Below are 16,068 nucleotides of genomic sequence, written 5' to 3'. Positions count from 1 at the left end.
CTTCAGCTAGCCTGGTAAAGCCCCTCCCTCCGGAAATCTCATTTCCATTTGATTTCAGGAAGGAGTCTGGCATGAGAACCTATGTGTGTTTTTGGCTGTGGGCTGGAGTTGGGCGGGAGTAATACCGTTGACTGACAACCCCTTCAGCCAATCAGCAGTTGTTCCCCTTCAGCCGTTCGTTTTTACCACCACCAGAGCCAACGTGACGCAACGGGACTTTTGAAAGGCCCATGCCGAAAATAGGTTGCCTTATTCGGATACATGCGTGTCACTGCCCGCCCATGCCGGTTCTCTGAATTTTTATTTTTAAATAGGCTGTCATGATTAATTGACCACATATATGAAGTTAAACAACTAAATTCTATCCGAACGATATCTTAAAAGTAAATTTCGTGCCTCAAAAAAGAAGTTTAAGAGCGCTTTGAAGTTTTAAAAGAGAGACGAAAACAGCGTACAGAAAACAATGGCTGCCGTTCCATTTTGGTTGGCTGCACTCGGATCCATTCGGGTTCACTCGAACTCGCCGCCTGATTGGCCAACTTTCGCTGTCAATCACAGAACGATGAGCGAGGAGGGGCTACCAGGCTAAGGACGCTGATAGGCTCGTCCACTTGGTGGACGACGAAAAAAAGCCAAACAAGCATGCCAGACTCCTTCCTGAAATCAAATGGAAATGAGATTTCCGGAGACTAGCCTTCAGGCTAGCCTTCAGCTTCCCTGCGCCCGTGAAAGTTACCTCGCGGGTGAAAACTTTTTCCTCTGGGGGTCGGCCCATGGATCCTATGTGTCTACACACACGATCAGACGATGCGTAATAATGGACATACATTTTCTGTGATCTGTTGAAAAGATTATAAAACACAAAAATCGCTGGCAGTGGGTGAGTTTATTAATGACTATACTCTGGCAGTGAAAGAGTTAATACACAGTACAAATCCTCAATGTTCTTTTAATTCTGAGATTGTACAGACATGGACATGGAAATTGTACAGATTACGGGTCCATTTGGTTACATCTGTACAATCTCAGAGTTAGAAATTCATATATTAAGGACTGTGTACATGCTTAATTAAGCCATTCTTGTAGAGCTTTTCATAGTATTCCTAATTGTTTTGGTTTGGTTGTTCTTGTTCAATCTGTGTCCTTCCCACTCTCTTCAGTGCGTCTATAACCTTGTTATGTTATTTATTTACATTGTGTGATGGTATAATAATAATAATCTCCTTGTCTGGAGGGAAATGAAAATGCATAATGCTGATGCTGAGGATGCTCAAGCCATCCTGATCAGAGACTGACAGGGGAGGAAGGGAGGTGGAAAGATTTGCTTAATTAGCATATCATGTTTTTTTTTGCTTAAGCCATTGAATCCGGCAACGCATATTGTTATTTTAGATTTTAGCTAAAACCATTATTTTCGACTTTGGCTATTCAAAAATAGCAGATATACAAGCTCATAGCGTGGCACTCGGTGCCGCACTATGAGCTTGTATATCTGCTATTTTTAAAACATCTTGAACATTTTGTGCAAATATTTGAATATTTATTGTTAAAAGGATTTTTTTAACTCAAATCTTTGCTTCTGGGGGTCCCTGGAATAAAATATTTTCAGACGGGGGTCCGCGGCAAAATACATAACATTTCGGGGGTCCTTGACATGAAAAAGTGTGAGCACCAACTGATATAGCAACACACTGTATGTACGGTTTTCAGAAAACTGTTTGGATTTAGAAGACATTTGTAGATGCGTTCCCGATTTGAATGGCTTAATTGGCAACGTGCAATACAGCAGCAAAGCCACACCTAATCCTATGATCCATGCCGAACAACAGTGGTGGAAAGTAACTAAGTACATTTACTTAAGTACTGTACTTAAGTACAATTTTGATGTATTTGTGCTTCACTTGAGTATTTCCACTACATCTAAGAGGCAAATATTTTACTTTTACTCCACTACAATTATTTGTAAACGTTAGTTACTAGTTACTTTTTAGATATAAATTATGATACAATAAAACACACATTAACCACTTTAGCCCCATTTTATACGTAGAATATTTGAAAATAGCTCACAACACGTCGCATCGCAACGCATTGTGAGCTTGTAGATTGGCTATTCTCAAACATTTTAGTACTTTTACTTTTTTTTTTTTTTTTTTGATGCCAAAACTTTTGTACTTTTAATCAAGTAAATTCTGAATTCTGGACTTGAATATAGTATAGTATAGTATTTCTATATTGCAGTATTGATACTTTTACTTAAGTACAGAATTTGAGTACTTTGTCCACCACTGCCGAACAGCATGTCTACTAAAGTAGCAGCGTGCATCCGAGTCCAGATCGATGTATTTGCCAATAGAGCTTGTACCTCCTCAGGGCTCCTTGAGGAGGTGCCAGGGCGTCCTCTACCTTCATGTTTAGGTCAGTTAGGAAACTGTAACCACGGGTCCATTCGGTTTCCTTTGTACACTCTCAGAGTTACAGATAGTACAGTGTAGATTGGGGTCCCATGGGAAAAAAATATCACTGAACCAAGCATTAATCATAGCCCCCCTCCCCATCAGGTGTAATACGTGAAACGTCCATCATTGTGGAAACAGCTTTAATGGCTTTACATTCACATTCAATTAAAAGAGAATTGAAAACCACATGAAGGCAATTACAGAATGTTGCTACCAGATCAGCTTTCATTCTGTCCAATTCAATTAACTTTGAGTTTCATTAGTGAATGAATGGTACAACCTTCACCCTGATACAACAATCTGAATGGTACAAACTACACCCTGATACAACACTCTGAATGGTACAACCTTCACCCTGATACAACACTCTGAATGGTACAAACTACACCCTGATACAACACTGAATGGTACAACCTTCACCATGATACACTCTGAATGGTTCAAACTACACCCTGATACAACACTCTGAATGGTAAAAACTACACCCTGATACACTCTCAATGGGTCAAACTACACCCTGATACAACACTCTGAATGGTTCAAACTACACCCTGATACAACACTCTGAATGGTACAAACTACACCCTATACACTCTGAATGGTTCAAACTACACCCTGATACAACACTCTGAATGGTACAAACTACACCCTGATACAACACTCTGAATGGTACAAACTACACCCTATACACTCTGAATGGTTCAAACTACACCCTGATACAACACTCTGAATGGTACAAACTACACCCTGATACAATACTCTGAATGGTTCAAACTACACCCTGATACAACACTCTGAATGGTACAAACTACACCCTGATACAATACTCTGAATGGTACAAACTACACCCTGATACACTCTCAATGGCTCAAACTACACCCTGATACAACACTCTGAATGGTACAAACTACACCCTGATACACTCTGAATGGTTCAAACTACACCCTGATACAACACTCGGAATGGTACAAACTACACCCTGATACAACATGAATGGTACAAACTACACCCTGATACATCACTCTGAATGGTACAAATTACACCCTGATACAACATGAATGGTACAAACTACACCCTGATACAACATGAATGGTACAAACTACACCCTGATACAACACTCTGAATGATACAAATTACACCCTGATACAACATGAATGGTACAAACTACACCCTGATACAACATGAATGGTACAAACTACACCCTGATACACTCTTAATGGTACAAACTACACCCTGATACAACATGAATGGTACAAACTACACCCTGATACAACACTCTGAATGGTACAAATTACACCCTGATACAACATGAATGGTACAAACTGCACTGAACTTTCATTTCATTTCTGGGTCATCTGGGGACATATTATCTCTTTAGTCAAGTGATCAAGACGGATCCGTCCGATCTGTCACATTCCATTCCTGATTGGCAAATTCCGAACATTGCTGGCCCACACTAACCTACCTGACCTGCATGGCGGAGACCTGTGCTTCAAGGAGCACTTTTTCTAGTTTTCTATCAATTACACACATCCCATGAAGCCTTGAATTTATGGAGATTTGTTTTTTTTGTCACATTCCTAAGCCAATTACTTGATGACCGGCGGAGTCTCCAAAAATGTTTCATGGGGTGAGCAATTGATAGAAAATACGTGATTTTTTGGGTGAACTACTCCTTTAAAAGTGACAGTTTAAGACATGCAACGTTTCCGCCAAACAGCGGCTAATCCCTCACAGTCTCTTTACTTTATCTCCACTACGTCTCTGGAAACATTATGTTTATCCCTGAATAATGACATTTTAAGCACTTCAAATGACTGTGGACGAGCCAACTTAATGATTAATCACACTTAAAGCAGACTGGGGCAGTTAATGTGGGCCTAATGATTGTGAAAATTATTATTTTTCTTTCATTATTCAGAGGTTTCTTTCGTCTTGCGCTACGCTTGTAAAGTTTCCTTTGAGCGATGTGTGTGATCGCCTCCCTGACAATTAACGTACCGTTAATTTCAAAATTATTCTTAAGTTGTTTTCTTTAAGCCTAATTAATTAGTTTAATTATTCACCAACCGTGATCTTTAATGTGATGTTTAATGAGTGTTTTTATCACACTGATAAGGAATAACATAATCTTCTCTTTAACATAAACAAAAGCTATCCTATCCTATATTAAAATGGCCGGTGGGCGGGCGGACCTCTGATATATAGACACACTCTGGAACTACAAATTTCACGCCGACTTTTGAGACAGCGCCTCCACTCGAGGTCCATTAGAACGATGTACTGCAGCTGCCAAAGCATTCCCTATAAGAGGATATGAGAGTTAGCCTACTTTTAAAATTATCCTACATTAACTGGAGACGATATTGATTTAAATAAAAATATGTTTCCAAATGTATGGAGTGTCTTTGTCAACATATCATCTTGTTTTCTTAATAGTTGATGTGTTTCACATTTAATTTGCCACTTTAACGAGTTACCCATAATGTTAACACAGCAGAGGCGAGACGGCAGACAGACAAGTAGTCGCATTTCACTGACATCACGGTCTTTACGAGCGCCGAGCGCCGACCAGTGGCGTACCCACTGTAGAGGCAGGACAGGCGGTCGCCTGCCCAAATAAGATCTCGCCTCCCCTAAAAACCCCAAAGAACCCGAAAATGTTTTGAACTGAGCAGATTGGACCTTCTGTTCCAGAGATAATGACCAAAACATCTTGAAAACGGCCACTTTCGCCGGTCTTCTGGGTATTGAAAACCTCAAGGGATGCGTCCGTGACGTATATACCATGCGACCACTTAAAATGTAGAACTTTTGACACACTGATGGAGTATATTATAGTATATTGTGGGTAGTATATCGAGATAACAGATATGGGACATTAAAAAGGATAAATTAAACAAATGGGACAGTTTATTAGAACGAAAAAAAAATCGCTACAGCCTCAGTAGTTAACCAGTGAAATTACGGTATTTTACAATGCCTCTCATAGAGATTGCATTGAGAGCTGCAGTTCATCGTTCTAACGGACCTCGAGTAGCGGTGCTGTCTCAAAGGTGGGCGTGAATGTGTAGGAGCCTGTGTCAGCCCGTGTGTGTCTATGGGACCGAACGACTTCAAACTCGGCACGCGCAACGGCAAGGACTTGAGGGAGTGCGGTGCCCACCGCCAAGTAGTTCGGTTATTGTAGTTGTTGTCCAGAACCGCAGATCCAATCAATATGCCCATATATGGGCATTCCAATATATGGGCATAATACTGATGACTGCTATGTAGACTTTCTCTGTATGGAGATACAGATATCTCCATATATGGGCATAAAAGAGACACAGATAGACAGACATAGACAGATATCTGCATATATGGGCATAAGAGAGACACATGTGGGGGGGTGCTGCGTTGCTTTTATCCACCAGATTGGGACGTTCACGGCATATTTTGCACCATTACGGTGCGTTCATCATTGGTGACGAGTGCCTCTGCTGGCTGCGTGCAGCGAGCTGCGCGTCGCAGCGTGTCTGTGTGTCGATGCGAGGCAACACTCACACAATCACGTGCAGCATGCGTCCCCTCCCCCTGCGCCTAATGGCTGTACATGGGGCCGACGCGTGCTTTAGCGTGATTGTGTGAGTGTGGCTTCAGGAAGTAAATTCCTAGCCTCGATCTCCAGGCTTTTATTTTTTAGTTTTGCTAAAAAATTAAAGCTTGGAAATTCCTGTCCCAGCTGTTGGTACGCAAAAGCGCCTCGCGTCGTCTGATGTGCCGCACATTATTTATTTTGGGTGCGCATGCGCACCTGCGCACCAGTTATGTGCACCCCTGCCTATGTTATACCTAGGCTATTTGAAAATAACCGATCTTGCGACGCGTTGTGAGCTTGTAAATCGGCTATTTTCAAACATTTTATAACTTTTACTTTTAGTACTTTAAGTATATTTTGATATCAATAAACATTTGAGTACTTCTTCCACCACTGCATTTACTCAAGAATTTTACTTAAGTACAGTACTAAAGTAAATGTACTTCGTTACAGTCCACCACTGACTATTGTATAAAACAGGTTCTCTGGGGGAAATGTTACAGAGTGATTGTCAGTGCCATGAAAAGAAACATGGTAAAGCTCTCCCACGTCTGTTAACATTTCTCCTGAGAAGAGCAATATAGCTGTTTTATGTAATGAAGTGTGTGTGTAATTTAGAGTGCGCGCCACTCTAAATTGTATAGTAGGATAAAAATACAAATATTTGCGACACGTTGTGAGCTTGTAGATCGTCTATTTTCAAATTGCCAAAGTATAGGTCTGAAGTGGTTTTGTAATAATAATCAAATTCTACAAAGTAACTAGTAACTAAAGTTTTTAAATATTTGTAGTGGACAATATTTGCCTCTGAGATGTAGTGGAGTAGAAGTAAAATGATTGAAAATTGGAAGAACTCCAGTGAAGTAAACATACCTGAAAATTGTACAGTGCTTGAGTAAATGTACGTAGTTACTATCCACTACTATCTACAGTCCAACAGTGTCATATGCATAGATACATCTACAGTCAAACAGTGTCATATACATATAGATACATCTACAGTCAAACAGTGTCATAGATCTATACATCTACAGTCAAACAGTGTCATATGCATATAGACACATCTACGCAGCAGTCCACTGCACTCTCAAACTGTGTTCTGTTTACATTAGTTCAGCATCAAATGCTTTGGCGCCGTGACGATATGCAAATCACTGAAAGATGGAAGAATAAACAGCCGTGACCGATCGAAAATGTGTCTCAGAATCCCATTTATCCATCGTGACTCAGTGTACAAACGTACACATTTGTACACTCTCTGAGTCAAATGAAATATGGTCAAATAAACAGCAGTGACTGATTGAAATGCAATATGTTTCTACTGATCATAATGCGTCATGTGCTATTAGTAGTCAACCTGTAGTTGAACTTCCATCATAGTGAAATATTTCACATGCGTATATAATATATGACCTCTCAGTCTTTCACCTCCTTCCAGCTCACCTCCTTCACCTCCTTCCAGCTTGCAAGGGGTATGTGGCCATTCTCCTGCGAGCTGCGTTCTGTCTCTGCATTATTTACTGTAAGCGTTGTCTTTGTCAGATGGAGTCACATTAATGAATGCATGAGGAGTTGTCTATTTGGTGACCGCAGGAGCACGGGAGCGCTACAGCGAAGCTCCATTTGTGTGATTTGAATCATTCATCACACACATACTGTACCCCCACAGAGATGTGTGTGTGTGTGTGTGTGTGTGTGTGTGTGTGTGTGTGTGTGTGTGTGTGTGTGTGTGTGTGTGTGTGTGTGTGTGTGTGTGTGTGTGTGTGTGTGTGTGTGTGTGTGTGTGTGTGTGAGCATGTGTGTGTGAGCGTGCGAGTGTACGCACATGCACACACACACACACACACACACACACACACACACCCACACCATCTAAGGGGCGTTGTGAAGGAATCCAAAGCAAATCCAAAGCTACAGATGCTCTCATACATAAACCTAGATATTGACACTATCATTGTAGTATTGTCATGTTGAATGTGTCACTTCACGGATACTCACCTGATTGTATATTCATAGCATAAAGCAAAACGGAGAGAGAGAGGGAGAGAGAGAGGGAGAGAGAGAGGGAGAGAGAGAGAGAGAGAGAGAGAGAGAGAGAGAGAGAGAGAGAGAGAGAGAGAGAGAGAGAAAATGTCCTCAATACCTCGGCCGGAGGCACTCCCTCTGGTGGGCGGCAGTGCAAGACGATCATGCCTTTGAGAGGCACCTCTCTGCCCTGGGGGTCCTGCTCAAAGTTCTTCCTCAGATCTGACACAGAGTGGAAAAAAGAATGGATTAAACACACACACACACACACATACACACACACACACACACACACACACACACACACACACACACACACACACACACACACACACACACACACACACACACACACACACACACACACACACACACACACACTCTCACACACACACACACACACACACACACACACACACACACACACACACACACACACACACACACACACACACACACACGCACACGCACACACACCAGAGACTCACAGGCGATGCGTACGCTGGCCTTGCGGCTCTTGGAGGTGCCCAGGTGGCTCCAGGCCACACACAGACACCAGAAGTCCTCTGGACCATGGAAGTCCTCCACCTGCTGACGGGACACGTTGATCATCACCTCACGCACCTTCAGCCCTGAAGACACACAGATAGACCTTTTACCAGTGGTGGAAGTAAAAGTACTCAAATGTTTTACTTCACTAAAAGTATGTAGAAATACTCTGTTACCAGTAAAAAAAAGTCCGGAATTCAAAATGTACTTGAGTAGTAAGTATTGGCATCAAAATGTATTTAAGCACCAAAAGTAAAAGTGCTCATTATGCAATATGTCCCATTTCAAGTTTTCAAATGTATACAAATCATTTGAAAATAGCGGATCTACAAGCTCACAATGCGTCGCAAGCTTGTAGATCCGCTATTTTCAAATGGTCGAAATGTATATAGGGCTGAAGTGGTTAATGTGTGTTTTGTAATAATAATCAAAATCTACTAAGTAACTAGTAACTAAAGTTGTCAAATAATTGTAGTGGAGTAAAAGAACGATATTTGCCTCTGAGATGTAGTGGAGTAAAAGCAAAAGTATTGAAAATTGGATACCTCAACATTGTACTTAATACAGTACTTGAGTAAATTAACTTAGTTACTTTCCATCACTGCCTGTGGGATACATTCCGTTTAAAGCAGTGGTTCTCAACCTGTGGGTCGGAACAAACTATAGGCTATAAAAACTGGTCAAATGTTGACAAAAATTGTCAAATAATATAAGAAAGAGGCAAATATGAGTGAAAATTGCTGATCTACAAGCTCACAATGCCTCGCAATGCTTTTTTCTTTCCTGGCAAACAACACACCAACGATGGAGCTTGTTGCACAAAAACACATTGTCACCTTCTTAAACTAATTGCCTTAGTAATTTTTTGAGGAGAATCATATTTTTGCCTAAGTCAGGCAGCTCCTCATGACTCATCTCCTAATTGAAAAGGATCATGCTGTTCCCTCCCCTTTTCGTATAATGACCCCTAGTGTGATATTTTTTTGGCCAAGTAACAAAAATGGCCTAAGTCTGCATGGAGTAAATCAGTAAATCATTTGGCCTAAGTCAGGTTTAATCCTATTTAAAGCTATTTAAATCTCTTATGTTACATAACTGACAGACAGCGTAATTTTTATGTTAATAGTCATAATTTGTAATAAATGTTTTGGGTGAAATGATTAAGACATATCATATAGTTTTGTTTTGGATCTTTTTTTTTTTTCTGAAAAAAAAATTACTTAGGCCATTAGTTTAAGAAGGTGACGACATTTCACCCACTGATTTACACCTGTAAACCTGTGTGGAAAAATGTTTAGTTAAAATAAGTGTTAAATAGCTCTATATTCTCATAGTACTCATTGCTATAGAGTGTTTGTTCAGTAACATGGGTCTCCATGTCTCTCCAGCTCTTTATTAAACCGAAAATTCATTTTTTGGGTCGGGATACCAATTCTATCCAATCAGGATAGAGAACTCAGTCAGGAGGATACAGATTAAACCAGTGGAATTGGAAGTGATGACACAAAGAAATGAGCAGACACAATTGCAACTGGAACACTATAACATTTAAGTTGATAAATGGGTACTCTCTCCCGATTGGCTGGAATGTTGTCACCCACTTGACATTTTATTTTCTGTTTATAAAGGAGCTAGAGAGACAGGAAGAGTCCTGTTACTGAACAAACACTCTATAGCAATGAGAACTATTAGAATATAGTGCAAATTGTTGCATTATTGTATTTTATGTATGAGTCACTTCATAATGAGCACCTCATCTCAACTGAACTTTTACTTAAAACCCAGTAAGACCTGAGGCTGATTCTACTTTCTTCTTCTTTTTCATTGACCCCCCATCTGAAAATGTTTTGTGCCAGTGACCCCCCATAAGAGACTCAATTATTCAAAAATGTTCAAACACTTTTTTTCATTAAAACATATATAAAAAAATATATAAGATAAAAATATAGCAGATATACAAGCAGATATACAAGCTCGCAGCATGGCCCGAAGTGATGCGCTGTGAACTTGTAGATCTACTATTTTTGAGAACCACTGTTCAAAATCCTAAGAGTTTTTTGAATAACTTACTGTATGTTTGCTATTTAGGCTATTATAAGCTATAGCTAAAATAAAAAATGACACAGAAACTTTCCCGGTTGTATTGGGTTAATGGCACAGAGATCATTGTTTCATATCTGCACATTATGTATGATTTACTTCATAATTAGCACGTCATCTCAGCTGCTGAATTCAACTGAGGGGAACGTTGAAAGACAGAACATTAATGGACAAACAATGAGAGTATTACATTATCAAAGCACAGCGCACTGGGACACATTTCTTCCTCAGCAGCTTGTGTGATATTATCTTGCGTGCACTATGACTACTACCTCACAGCATTGGAAGTAGAAACCATTAATTATGCACTTGTTCTTGTGGTGGGGGTTGTCTATGGTTCGGTGTTACCCATAATGCAATACACAGCAGCAGACAGCAGGCCAGGCATGGATTGTGTAGCAGAATTAGCCACTGACACCACATAATCACATCACCACTCTCGTTCAACACAACAGCCAGGCAGCATGCTGAGGATAGTTTGGTGGGTGCACACAATACACTAGCGCTACAATGAACAACATTTGCTAGGTTTCCAGGGCATTTTTTTCCATAACGAGTAACCAGTGGTGTAAAGTAACTAAGTACATTTACTCAAGTACTGTACTTAAGTACACTTTTGAGGGATTTTCACTTTACTGGAGTATTTCCCATTTTCTGTACTTTTACTTCTACTCCACTACATCTCAGAGGCAAATATTGTACTTTTACTCCAGTACAATTATTTGAAAACTTTAGTTGCTAGTTACTTTGCAGATATACATTTTTACATTATAAAACATACCTTAACCACTTTAGCCCTATTTTATACATAGGCTATTTGAAAATAGCCGATCTACAAGCTTACAACGCTTCGCATTGCGACGCGTTGTGAGCTTGTAGTTCTGCTATTTTCAAGCATTTTTTCAAATAGTTCAACTAGCCTATCTACATCGACACGTTGTGAGCTTGTAGATTGGTTATTTGAACTATTTGAAAATGTTTGAGACACAACAAACAGGTGGCTGTCTTTGACACATTATTTGAGAGAGCACTAATGAGCACAGAAAGAGTTGGACAATTGTATGGCCCAATCAATCAACTCGGCTCACAATCCCTTTGAAGTTCAAAAGGATCGATTAACAGCGTGTGTGGGTAATGTGATTCGTGTATGCATTTACATGTAGTATTGTGTATGTAGTAATGATTTTGGTCAGGGGAATAATCTGTTTGTTTGTATTGAGGACTCATTTAAGTTATACATTTTGGTATGCTCCAGTGGGAAGGGCCTATCCTTTATAAGAAGGTTAAAGGAGTAGTTCACCCAAAAACTGACTTATTTTCTATCAATTACACACGCCATGAAGCCTTGAATTCATGGAGATTATTTTGTTTTTGTCGCATTCCTAAGCCAATAATCTGATGACCGGGTGGCTGCAAGAGTCTCCTACTGAAAATCTTCGAGTCCTACTCTTTGAGTTCAAGGCTTCTTCATGTGGTGAGTAATTAATAGAAAATAAGCGCAAAAAAACAACTATGAACGGTGAACTATTCCTTTAAGTAGATTAAAGGGCCGTCCACACCAATAACTCTAACGATAACTATAATGATAATGATGTGATCATCCACACTGATGAACCATAACATTCTGTTATGTGTTGAACAATATCACTCTGTACATAGAGATGGAGTATGATTGAGTCAGTGTTCATTAAATCCTTCTGAAAGTGAACCCAGCGATATCGTTCCCCACTGTCGTTATCGTTATCATTGTGGTGTCGACTCCACTGTCCACTTCGCTTAGAGCCATTAGTTAAATGTCATATTTATAGTGATGTGTGTTGGTGTGGACGCCCTTTAAGCCACAGTGTGAGTCATTATCAGACAATACACAGCAACATGAAGGTCATGCTTCACCTAGAAGGGCTTTATTTATTTTCCAATAATGACAAGCTCAGTGGACATTATCCCTCTTTATTACCTGCTGCTTACAAATTAAATCAATAATTTGACACATGATGTAGATTTAAAAATGATTTCATGTGCTTACACGCTTCTGTTTCCATATAGCAACATAAACAGAGGCAGATCACCAGTCTGTTATTGAGAACAATCTTGAGAGCAATCTGCTCTATGAGGAAATAACACAATGTCTTGAATGATTGATTGATTGATTGATTGATTGATTGATTGATTGATCAATCAGCATCACATAAAAAGGGTATTTGTAGTGATTAATGTAGTAGTTAATCACGTCTCTCCATGTACACATGGGGTAAAGATTTTAGCGTCTGTATTCTGTGGCAGGGTGAATAGCATAAAAAACTATCCAAAAAAATGGTGATTCACAAGCTCACAACGACCTACACGTTGTGTAGACGGGCTGTTTTCAGCAAAGAGATTTGGTGCCTGTCTACCTGTCAGCCTGTCAGTTTGTTTGTCTGTCTGACTGTCTGTCTGTCAATCAGTCAGTCAGTCAGCCTGGCATTCAGCCATAGGCTCTGGTTCATTGTCTTTAAGGCTGCTGGAGTCTATGAAGCGCTCCTCAGGGATGCCAGCGGGCTGTGCCAGCGCCACAAGTGGCTCTATGATCTAAGCAGCCTGGCAGCCTGGCACAGATCACCTCCCGGGCGTCTCTTCTTGTCATACTTAGCGTGGCCTCAGTGGGGGGGATTGTCAGGAGGATGGTATTAGGTTGAGGCAGACAGCCGTGTAGATACGGGCTGACATGGCGCGCTGTGTGTTGAATGGATGGTGGATGGATATAGCATGAGTAGAGTGCCTGACGGACGTGAACGCATCTTCGGGGGAGAATGTTTGTGTAATATGACATTGTGGCGTGTGGCGTGGCATGTGGGAACGGGTCAGGATTTGGCTGAGTGCCAGACACTGACTGACACACCCTGCTAGACAAGTGGGACACCATGCTCCCGGCAAAGATCTTCAGTCTGGTCCCCAGCTGTGTGAGTGTCACACTCAATGCACGTTATACTCTGTGCAGACTGGAGAAGCATGAGAATTGACCCGTTAAAATGCTGAGCCTTTAGTTGCATCGCTTCCCCAAATTAGTCAATTTGATTATTTAAAACGAAGTAGTCTGTTTACCAGACACTTGTTTTGGCTGAGTAACGTTCATGTGGGTGGGGGGGGGGGGGGGGGGGGTATTCAACATGTAATTGAGTAAAAGTATGTAAAAGTAAGATATTGTCGTCAATATATACTTGCAGTATTGATGCTATTACTTAAGTAAGACAATTGAGTACTTTTTCCACCACTGGTCTCCGACACTATCTCTTCATCAAAGACCTCTGCAGGGATGGATATCCTATATCTCTATGCCAGTTCCTCTTTGTGTATCCTTTTTCCTGTGCCCCCTCCTCTCCTCTCCTCTCCTCTCCTCTCCTCTCCTCTCCTCTCCTCTCCTCTCCTCTCCTCTCCTGCAGCCCCCCCTCCAGAGCTGATCTCCTTCCTTCCTCCTGTCCTTCCTCTTACCTCACCACTCTTCCTCTTATCTCTCCATCTCTGGGTATCAGCCTTTCAGTTGAAGTCTCCAGGCACAGATATCATCCCCTTTGTCCCACCTTCCTGTGTGTGTGTGTGTGTGTGTGTGTGTGTGTGTGTGTGTGTGTGTGTGTGTGTGTGTGTGTGTGTGTGTGTGTGTGTGTGTGTGTGTGTGTGTGTGTGTGTACGTGCGCGTTGTATCTGTCCCATATTCCTCTCCCCTCCTCTTCTTTCACCGTGTTCTCCATCCATCTGTCCATCTCTATCTCTCCTTCTATCACTCTTCATCATCTCTCTATCACATTTCCAGGAGGAGATTGTTTGTCAACAAAATGCCTTCATAAGTAAGACTAATCCTCCATAGAGTGTGTTAGTTGTGTCTGTGTCTCACTGATGTTCCTGTCAAAGACTGTTAGTCACTGAAGTACGGACAACACAACTATCTCTATGGAATGAGTTTAATATTGTTTCATTACTCACTGAAATAAAGAGTTTTTTTCAACTTATGAAAGACTGTTCTCCATGGTGGCAATGGTCTCTGTTCTCAAACTCTCGTCCTTCACCAGTTCCTGAGTTGGGAAACTCACACATGTGGCAGATCTCACATTGTACGATAAAAAGAAAGAAAGACTAGATGACAACAAACTGTATCACACTATTAGAAAGTAATTATGCAGTGACTTACACATTAAGACCTGAGACCGACTCTACAAATGCCTTCTAAACTTTAGAAGGACCCCCAAAATTATATGTATTTGGCCGTGGACCCCCATCTGAAAATGTGTTGTGGCAGGGACCCCCAGAAGAGAAGAGTCTGTGTTAAAACATGTCAAAATGATTCAACATTTTTCAAACACTTTCGAGATTTTTTTTTTTCAAACATGTGAAAAAAGATCTGTGAAAAAAGAGCTGTGCCGCTCTGCGTTTCTGCTATTTGTGTGAACTACTGTTCTAAAACGTGTGTTGCTATATATAGCCTACAGCTAAAATCTAATATGACAAAATAAATAAATAAAGATACCATTCCAAAGAAGAAACAAATTAGACACATGCGCATGAAGCGAGCAAAAGGTAATTTGTTGTCTCAGAAATTGGTGACGGTACAGAAAACATGCTTTTTTTGCACTGAAGTTGGAAAATGGAGACCACTGCCAATTTGCCACCATGGAGAACAATCTTTCATCATTTAAAAAACGTCTCTACTTCAGTGAGTTATGAAAGCTGTGGTCCCTGAAGTACTGACTGCTAAACAATCTTCATGGGCTGTTAACATCGTCTGTGGCTGGGCTAACACATAGCGGTACCTAATGCCCAGGACTCTTGTTGTATTTGCCACTTTTATACCAGCACTCCCTTATGTGCTTTGGTACAGATCCAACAGAATACTTTCAGGAACTGCATTAACCCTGCAAGACCCGGATATATTTCTACTTACAAAAAAAAATTGTCAACCTTTCAGATGGTGTTTTAGGAGTACTTTGGAGAGGAAAATATAATGTTTTTTAAAAAAAATAGTTTTCGTAAGGTTTTATTGAAATGTTGTAATATTACAACAGTGGGTCTAACGGGTAGCAGAATTTCCTATAGGCCATTTTACTCACTGTCAGAATAGCATGGCAAATGTCTATATACTTCACTAAAACAACTTAAGGGTTCATTTATATGGTTATGGTTTATCATTTGGCCTCAGAACAGTATACATTATGAATAATATTGGGCCTCAGAACAGTACATTATGAATAATAACATCAATAAGCCATATTTTTAAGAATTTTGATTTTATTAAAAGAACAAAATGAAAAACAGTACAATGAATGTACTAAAGAAACCTAATTACAATATACACTGGTCACAATGTGATGCAAACAGCCCTCCACC

General features: G+C 40.5%; 1 protein-coding gene across 1 annotated transcript in view; it reads right to left on the bottom strand.

Moving 5' to 3' along the window:
- Nucleotides 1–16,068, bottom strand: part of LOC308102191 (netrin receptor UNC5D-like) — a gene marked incomplete at both ends in the record, with an annotated part of 85,831 nt that overhangs the window by 48,613 nt on the left and 21,150 nt on the right. The window contains 2 exons of the mRNA XM_080451793.1: nt 8,183–8,286; nt 8,553–8,696. Of these exons, the coding sequence (XP_080307919.1) occupies nt 8,183–8,286; nt 8,553–8,696 (248 nt within the window). The remainder of the gene's footprint in view (nt 1–8,182; nt 8,287–8,552; nt 8,697–16,068) is intronic.

This window comes from Gymnoscopelus braueri, assembly GCF_963280865.1.
Source record: "Gymnoscopelus braueri genome assembly, chromosome: 15".
NCBI classification, from domain to species: domain Eukaryota; kingdom Metazoa; phylum Chordata; class Actinopteri; order Myctophiformes; family Myctophidae; genus Gymnoscopelus; species Gymnoscopelus braueri.
The sequence above is the reverse complement of the archived record's forward strand: the minus strand, read 5'-3'. Positions and strand labels throughout refer to the sequence as shown.